At 39.6% G+C, this 9797-nt stretch overlaps 1 protein-coding gene across 2 annotated transcripts in view; it reads left to right on the top strand.

Annotated features, from left to right (window-relative positions):
* Positions 1-9797, top strand: part of LOC108746363 (carboxyl-terminal PDZ ligand of neuronal nitric oxide synthase protein) — a 23389-nt gene that overhangs the window by 4992 nt on the left and 8600 nt on the right. The window contains exons 2-6 of one of the 2 annotated variants that reach the window (XM_018483086.1): positions 179-326; positions 4069-4140; positions 4239-4328; positions 5426-5487; positions 5754-5862. In XM_018483086.1, the coding sequence (XP_018338588.1) occupies positions 219-326; positions 4069-4140; positions 4239-4328; positions 5426-5487; positions 5754-5862 (441 nt within the window). In that variant the 5' untranslated portion in view covers positions 179-218. Of the gene's footprint in view, positions 1-178; positions 327-4068; positions 4141-4238; positions 4329-5425; positions 5488-5753; positions 5863-8050; positions 8256-9797 lie in introns of those variants that run through there. The other variant, XM_018483091.1, reaches the window with a different exon arrangement.

Genomic DNA, 9797 nt, shown 5'->3' with positions numbered 1-9797 from the left:
GATTATGCAGAATGTGAAAGATTATTCTCGCGTCTAATTCTGCTACCCGGTATTTGTGATGCAGCTTCGAAGTACGAAATGTCTTAGAAATTCGACAGCTGCTTTATTTGTGTAGAAATGAGCCGTCCAGGATCATTTATCCATGAGAATACTAATGGATCGTTCATTATAATTGCAGCCAGGCTGGACGAGCGTAGTCGAATGCAGCTGGGCTCAGCATGCCCTCTAAGAAGCAATACAACCTCGTACATAATGACGAGTACGACACGCGAATACCGCTGCACAGCGAGGAGGCGTTCCACCGCGGAATCGTGTTCCACGCCAAGGTAATCTGGGGTGATTTCTTATCCACTTCGGCCCATACGAGCAACCTCCGGTTTCTATTCGTTTTTCTCAATTCTCGGCGAGTCTGTCTCGGCGCTCTTGCCAACCTGAAATACACATCCTTGCATCCTTCTACCTTCACGTTTCTATATTTCCGATCTCGTTCGAGAGTCTCCACTCGAGAGAGTTTCCCCGAGAATACCGAGAATATTTTATGTCTCGACATAAGAAAGACATAAAAAAAAATGTTTAAGCTGGAAGAAACCGTAAAACATTTTTAGACTGTCGAACGATCTCTCGCTTATGTAAAATTCAAACAGCTCCGCGCCCAAGAAAAATATTGATTTCCCTACTGGACAGTAATACTCAAATTGCGCCGATTACAATCAAATGCGACGGGGATTTCTAATTACAAAAATTCCATCGTGGCGTTTTGCGCCAAGCGAGTGCACACTTTCAGAAAATAGCAACACTAACGGTCGATAGCGTCTCACGTCAGAGGAAAATGTATGTCGACTATAAACCACGCTTCGTTCCTCTGACCGCCGTGCGATGGGAACGAAAGCATCTGCTTTGACATGATTGCGCTAAAAAAGAATTTTCACGCCTTCTTAGTCTCGTTTCAGTAAGATATTTGTAGTATTATCGACACAATGACGCGAGAAAGGACAAATTTGTGAACGCGCGAAGGGACACCTTCGCGCAATATTGCGAACTGAAGCGTGGCTGCGTTAAAGTGTTTCTAATAGCGAATTCGACTGGATGCACTCAGTACGTATTGCTGTACATTAAAGTCGTTGTACACAGATTCACGTACAAATGTTTAATGTAAATATAAGAAACGAATTATTAAATCATAAAATTCTCAATGCATTTTATCGTGCTGTTAAATCTGTGTTTTATAATCCGAAATAATTGTATAATATAATTTTATTTTTACAGATTAAATCAGTGTACAACAATTTTAACCGTACAACACCTTCTGAAAAATTCTGAAAACACACCAGTGATCTGGAAGACCCACTGCAAGCTGTAATTTCGGTTCAGAGCAATATTTATAGATTCCTTTTTTTTTATTTTGAACCCCCTGACATTTAGGAATATACCTACATAGATTGTAATGCCATAAAAATTTGGCATTACAGCCTGCGTATGTATATTCCTGAATCTCTCCCTTTAGCACATTGTTAAATTATAAAATAAAACTCTCCCTTTCCTTTTCTTCGAAGCAAGCGAAATTTCGATTGAAAGACCCACACACATGTATGTGTTTTAAGGGTTAATATGCACCATGTAGTTCATTCAACCGAATGTTCTATAAGCGAGTTTGAAAAAGTGAGGGAAATGTGTGCGGTTGGTATCTTATTTTCTTATCGTTTCTAATATTATTTCTCACAATGGGCGATAAAGACCTCGGAGTGATCTTTTTGCAACGGTACTGAATCGCGAGACGAACGCAAACTGCAGTCTCTGATGACGGGGAACGAGTAACGTAACGTTAGGAAAGACAATATCCTTGGGTTTCCCGGTCTTTCGAAATCGATTCTCGGAAACTCGCCGATTGTGCAAGAGAATAATATTTTTACGTCGTCGTCGTCGTCGTCGTCGTCTTGGTCGTGGTCGTGGTCGTGGTCGTCGTTGTCGTCGTTGATGGTGCAATAATTGCGACGACAGTCGCGATACCAGTTGGCTTATTTCTGGACGACGACGCCGTTCTCCGTGACGTCATCGTATCGTGCCCGTGTTTATTTCGGTGGCACTTCTCCTGAGAAAGGTTAAAGCTTTTGTGTGCACCCCCGCGCTCGTAAATCCCGCACGCCGCGCTGTGTGAAAATCGTTTCAGCATTTTCGACTTTTGATTTATGTCGCGTCGTCGATTATGACGTTCGCGCTTACGTAGAAGCTCGAATCGCGTATCGGAAGACGTCTTTAAAGCGAGTTCCGAACTAACGTTTCTGAAACTTTCTCGGTTCATAGAACTCTGAACGACGCTTCGTTTATTTGCCAACCCGGGAAAAGTATCGCGAAAATGATTTCGAGAGAGAGCGACCTGTGAACTGAATCTTCAGGCGAATTTTACGTCTCGATCGAGAATATTCTTTCCATTTTTCCCCCTCAAGCGTTTCTTTCCAATATGGCCACAAAATAAGAAAATAATCTCATTATTAATATTAAAAGAAAAATAATAATTTTGTCTAATCCATAGATATTTGTCGCAAAAAAACTGATTCTGAAATGCTAAGTAAATTAATAGACACTCAAGTATAAGCATATTCAAGCCTATGACGGTCAAAGCTAGATCCTCCAAATGCCCAAATAATTCACAGTGAATTATCTACATCCTATATATGCATGTATACCATATTTTTTGTAGTTATTCAAAACTGCGCGTCGAAATTTTTCCGGACTTTATCAAACGCTTTATTAAACTACTGCAATAATATCGCACAAGTTAAATTAAATTGACAAGCAAATCCTTAAATCTTCAATCCGATATCATGTTATAAGAGTGTTAATGTGCTGATAAACTTCAAATAAATTTATTGCGAAGAATATTACCTCGATCTTGACTTGAATCCGGATCTCTTGTATTCCGTACGAGCGTCCTGAGCTACATATTAGACCACCGAGGCATAAATTAATAGACCGTCAATCATATTTGTGTTTATATTTAGTGTTAAAACTCAGCTGGAGTTTGCAATTTGTCTTATATGAGAAATCGTGCGCACAATGCTGTTCAAGAATCAGATTTTAGCGCTTAGTGGGGCTATAAATACAAATCGATATATTCCGCAGAAAGAGAGAGAAACTTTGCTATTAATATTGCATCTACCGTACGAAGTAACACACGTATTCATTACAGAATTGTAATGCAGGAAATATATAGTCCGGTAACTAAATTTATTTCAATTCAGCGAAATGTGTTGCAGATCGATTTCAAGTGGTTTTTCTGATGAGAAACACGCGAAGTCAAAGCGAGATTTTTTTTTTTAGCTACGCGAGTAGCTTCTCTTCAATTCCTTCTCGGTGTTATCGCAAGACGCCGGCGGCTATCGATCGCAAATTTACAAAGAGACCGTCCTCTTCCTGTCGCAAGCGTGTGCGTGGGAGAACACCACGTGTACATCGAATCACCCGAACACGTGGCTAAGGCCGTCGCTTTCAATGGGGGAATTCTAAATACAGATCGTCGGTGCTTCTCCCGCTGTATGGTTATGGTAGCATAACTACGTATAATGTATTTTGTTTACTACAAATGCGACCGGGACGCTCCGTATGTCATCGAGATCTCGCTGCAAAGTTCCTAACATTTATTCTACCAAGGCAATTGCCGGAAAATTAACGCGTTGATCAATGCCCGTTTCTACCCGTTTAGTATAGATTAATTACAATCTTCTCGGTTCAATCATTTTCTTGTTCTTCATTTTCTTCCAATTCCTAAAACTAAAAAAAGATGAAGATTTTTTTTAAGATCGTTTCCTTTAGTTTGACGAGGGAGATATCTCGAGAGATTTCATTATGCCAGTTGTATCGATCACTCTTCGTGTATTGAGAGAATTAATTTTAATTGTTTGAAATGAACTGTAGGATCGATGACTACAATTGAACCTTTCGCGAGCTTTCGAGATATAAATAAATTTTCCTAAAGGGAAAAGACAAGTCGTACTATTTATTCTATCCTTCATCCAGCGAATTGTTAGCCAATCGTTATCTCAGCGAACCGCTATGTTTCTTCCTTTTCAGTTCATCGGCTCTATGGAGGTTCCGCGACCGACTAGCCGAGTGGAGATCGTGGCGGCGATGCGAAGAATCCGCGTGAGTACGCGTAATAGCTAATTAACCCAGTTAGAGAAACAGTTTTGTCTCCGTAACCGCGGATCGTTTCATGCAATTTGAACTCATTTGATTCACAGTACGAATTTAAGGCCAAAGGGATCAAGAAAAAGAAAGTGACGCTGGAGGTCTCGGTGGATGGGCTGAAAGTGACCCTACGGAAAAAGAAGGTAATCCTTGTTGAAGACTATGTTGCTACTCGCTCGTATGCATATGATTGAACGCGTTGTCTCAAATCATCTCGTTAACCCCTAAGCCGGATAAGCTAATTCTCGTACACAAGCGAATGAGATGAGTCTGTTAAACTGAATAGTATATTACATAATTTCAAGAAGAAATGAAGAGAAAAGGAATATATTACGCACACTGACGCGGATTTGAATGATTTAACTCTCCGAAGTTGACGTCAAAATTTGTAACATAGACTGGGGAGGTCTCTGTGAGATCCATTTAATATAAATTGATTAAAAGGCATTAATTAATTTTAAGGAATTAAATGACATTAAAAAAAATAACGAATGTATTATGTGTCTTAATTAATTAATTAAATTTATTTAGTTAATTTATTTATTTAATTTATTTATCTATAAGAATACAATTCTGCAGATATGTATCATCAAGAAAATTGAATGATTTCATTGTTTGACATTTATGACGAAAGAGATTTATAATCAAATAGTTTAAGATTCGCAGCTTCAGAGGATTAAGTAATCGATAAAAGAATTCTCAAAAACTCAATCCCCAGTGTTTGTGTTAAAAACGACACTCCTCTACTATTCTTACTGCAATCTACTGCGATCTCGTAAAATCTGTTTCTAATTTAACTAATTTCTATTTTCTGCGGAGTTACGCTGATATATTTTCTACATGCGATTTCGTCGTTTGCTTGCTACATCAGCGCAATTCTTGTACGCGAAAATTCCTCTTGGCGACATCGAAAGATTTCCACGACGTCCGCATAAAATAAGGACGTCATTCGCGAATGACTTGGAGGGGCGGCAAGACAAGAGGGGAAAATCGCGTACACTCGATGACGTGTATTTCGTAACAGTTGAAATTTATAACGAGAAATGATTTTGGACAAGCGCCACGTTGTCTTCGCACTGATACACATGGGCGCCTCATATATTTTTGATGCTTTACATGCCGTAACCGATAGCCGGCAATAGCCAAAAAAAAAAAAAAAATATATATATATATATATATCAGTTAATAATATTTTTTAAGTAATGACTCGCCGATGACTCGATTCGTGATCTTTTTACAGAAGAAACAGCAGCAATGGATGGACGAGAATAAAATATATCTGATGCATCATCCAATTTACAGGTAAGATCGCCTACTTATCGTAACTTGGTACTTTTTCTTTATTGATTTATTAAATCTTTTTGCAATTTATATGATACTCGTACGAAATATGGAAATATTAGTAAATGAATACGATGAAGAATATCGCATAAAAATAATGAAATTATCATCGTAAAAATAATATCACGAAATATTACGTGAAAAATCCGGAAAATAATGCGCAATTTAGATGACTTGGATAATTTTTGAGTAAAACAAATACTGGATGTACTTTTGTTTTTCTTTAGGATATTTTACGTTTCGCACGACAGCCACGATTTAAAAATATTCAGTTACATTGCCCGTGACGGGAGCAGTAATACTTTCAAATGTAACGTCTTCAAATCCAGCAAAAAGGTGAGTGTCAATTTTATCTCCGACAGTAATTTAATTAATCTTCAGTATTTATATCATTGAGCTTCCTATGTCGGACATGATCTCGAACTGCATTAGGAAAGAATTACGCAGAACGTAGTTCACACGATACGAAATTACGCGTTACTTTTTCGGATTTACTCTTTTATACCTCGCTACGGCTACGTTAAAAAAAGTAAGAATAACAAATTGGCGCGTAATCAGGCGAAACCTGAGGTTGAATCTCGATTAGACGATCCTCGTCGATTTTTCTTCTATTTCTGCGGATCCATTTCGCTATACAACCGGCGTAAGATTTACACGTCGCATACATACATACATACATACATATCGCGCGTCGCGACAATTCACGTAGCTCGTCGCCTGGCGCTTCATCAACTTACGTTATTGTAAACCTATAAATAAATTCGGGCGGCTCCTCGACGGCATCTCGCCGTCTCCTCCTCGCCGATCATTTTCCCGTCGCGGGGACGGAAGGTGGAGACCGTCCGCGTTGCATCCCTGTCGAAGTGAGAGTGTATTTTCGCCTTTTTGCGTGGGTGACATGGGTGGAGGGATGGCCCGGTAAGACTGCGACGGGGAGGAAACGCGTAACGGGACCACGAGACCGCGGTGACGGAGGGACGTGTCGTCGTTTTGTCGCGTATTTGCAGTGGCGGCTCAGTGCCGTTTGGCACCGAGTTATTAAAATAGTTCGGGGAGGGTACAGGCCGGCACGGATTTTCCGCGATATCAGCGGGCTGGCGACCGACGTCCGACGACTCCTCAGATCCGGAAACTCGCAGGAGGAAACGTTCTCCAGGTGGAGAGAGCAAGAAGAAAGTTAATTTGCCACAGAATTTTCAGACATTCTCTTTGCCTGGTACTCACAGTCGGTTCTTATATTTCAGTACAGTCTTAAGATGCCACCAATGAGAGAGTCGTGTTAGGCGTCTTAAGACATTACTTAAGACGATCTTCGAATAAGAATGGATTGTGAATACCGACACTTTTGTTTCGCATTTCCGAATCGTTGCCGATTTCCGAGCACAAAGTTATTCGAAAAGACTTTTGCACCACGGATTTTTATTTTGATAGAGTAATAAGCATAGATACTCTGTAAAACTGTTAGATTAGATTGTCACTAAAGAGTGTAGTCTTGTACTCTTAAAGATTGAAAATTGAGTCACTCTTTTTCAATTTTCACTCTTTAGAGATTTCACTGTAAACAATTTAGAGAGCAAAGGCATTTATTAATATATTCTAGGGCAATCCCTATATGAATATAAAATAATGACAAGTTATAAAAAAAAAGAAAAACATGAAGAAGAAAAACGAAGGGAAATGGAGAGATTTTTTAACGTACCCCGAGTTGTTGCTTCTCGCACACACACACACACGCACATCCTTGGCACTTCTTGTATGCCCAATAGATATCGGTGAACATTTCGGTAGACATTTCGTGCCTCTCCTTTGTTGAATTATTTGGGGATTCCGGTCGCTTTGAAAATCTAGGTGAATCCAGAAATAACTGGCGACGATATATCTAGGATGCCGCAGAAATATCCGCCTTGGCCGAAGTTTTGAACTTGCGATATCGGGCAAAAGTTCCGAAAAAGCTTTTTCTCGTTTTCCCGCTGCTAGCCGCCCTATTTGCCATCGTTTTACTTCAACTTTATGAAAACTCTCGGCGACGATCATACGCTTACTCCGCTAATGGACGGAACTTTCATTCTTTTCACCTTATCTATTCCACGAGACGGGAACTTAGGCTTATGTATAGAGTCGTTTACTTTTGGAACTGTTTCCCTCTTTCGGCCGTTTCCTCTTGAAACCTTTCGTTTATTTGCCGTCCGCGCAAATGGCGCATTCCCACTCTGAACTTCGTGCGCCATGAACTTCAACTGTTTATGAATTTGTTTGAGAAAATGTAACGCAACAATTTTATGTACTACGTTTTACGAACTTGAAGGATTTCCAGACAAGTTTGTTACACTCACTTGGGGTCGATACGACGTGGGGGGGGGGGGCGTACACTTCGGGAGCTACGTAAGATAATTGCGAATTGTCACAGGAGAAGGCTTGACACGCGACAATATATAATTTATCAACCGGGGGATATAGGAGTTCTCGAACGGTCGACCGTTAAATGACGTGCCGCGCCGTCGGGGTGGGCTGTGGAATAGCGTACGTCGTGCGAATTTCGCGAGCGTCGCTTTCCGCGTTCTCCTCGTTCCGTACGTCCCATACTCTGGACTCATGATTTACTTTTGGACACAGAAACAGAAGTACAAAGCCATCGAGCCACTTACGCTCCTTCGGTCCAGTCAATTTCCATCAATCCCCCTGTGACGGAGAGAGGCGGACAGGCGTAATTAAGAGAATAGACGGAACGCGTAAGTTGGAGAAGTTATTTATACTCTCTTTCGGGAAAGAAAAACGAAATACTGTATTTCTGAAAATTAATTCAATTTAAGTGAACGTACGTTATATAGTAGTTCAACATCTTAACACTCGGACCGGTAAGGCGCTTCGTGTTTCAAGTTAAAATACTGTAAATCGTACGTGCGGAAAATTATTTTGGGAAAATTAGATCGATTATTATCATTACAAAAATGAATAATAACTAATAAACATCGTCACGCGATGCTTAAGTAATCTTCTGGAGCTAACATCGTTACAAATTTACTAACACTGAGTCTGTGAGATCCATTTAATACATGTTGATTAAAAGTTATTAATTAAAATTTCAAGAAAATCAAAATTACATAATTTGTATGAAAAAGAATGAATGTTTAATTACTCTGTTATCTCGTACTATAAGCGAATTGAAAATTGTTTTGCAATCCTTTCTGACTAGCGTTTATTGTTTAATTTTGTGTTTTTATTTTTAACATCTTTATTTTTGTATGTACTGATGATGATCAAATCTTGATCGGAACGTCTACGTTATTATATTATAATTTTAAATACATGACTTTCGCTTAAGACATCTAGTGTTGTGCGGCTGTGTGCTCCCTTTTATTTATATTTTATATTTATAAGACACTTTTCGAAAAGATTTTCAATTAAAAAAAATTTTCAATATTAAATTTATTTTAGTAATAATAATTCAAGTTTGCAGATAACGAAGAATACAATCGGGACCCACGTTAGCTCCGAAAGATAAATATCCGTAGTGTCAAAAAAAAAAAGAAGAGATAAAATTTGCATGACTGAATTAAAATAAGTAATGGATCAATATTTTCACGACCGATATTTAGTCTTTAAAAAAACAAATTGAATTTATTATACCGGATTTTAAGATGATCGCTGTAACGGTATAGTGTAGTACGCAAGTTGTACAACTTGAGCAACTTGTACAATGCAGTTAATCCGAGAATAATCGCTTGTCTATATCTCGATTCTACATGGCACAGCTAGCGGATCGCCCACGGTTCGTATACTAGAAATGACCGATTTAAATCTAGAATTCTCAAGTAAGTTCTCCCAGCTGTTTACTCTCCGCTATTCACTCCATTTACTACTCCAGTTAAGAGAACAGCGCTCAGTAAATCAAGAGAGATAGCTTCCCCGCGCTTACTCTTCATCGCTTCGCCATGCTCGAGAAAAGAAGATAAAGGAAAGAGAGCGCGAAACGGGAACGTAATAAAATACGAAACCGATCAATTGTTTAGGATGAACGCGTCATAACCGAGGATCGAGTTAGGATGGACAGAGAGAGAGAGAGAGAGAGAGAGAGAGAGAAGCCATTGAGCGGGCCGAAAGCGAGAATATTAATGCGCTTATAAATAAACCGGAGGAAAAATCCAGCGGAGCGATGCGGGCGACGTGATGCTCTGCATGCCGTCGCGCCGGCCAAGAAACCGCGGTAGGAAGCCGCACGGTTAACTTCGGCTCTCGCGTTCCCGTTCGCGAGGACTTGTACACAAATCGCG

This window comes from Trachymyrmex septentrionalis, unplaced genomic scaffold (genome assembly GCF_001594115.1).
Source record: "Trachymyrmex septentrionalis isolate Tsep2-gDNA-1 unplaced genomic scaffold, Tsep1.0 scaffold168, whole genome shotgun sequence".
Taxonomy (NCBI): Eukaryota; Metazoa; Arthropoda; class Insecta; order Hymenoptera; family Formicidae; genus Trachymyrmex; species Trachymyrmex septentrionalis.
This window is presented reverse-complemented; position numbering and strand designations above follow the sequence as displayed.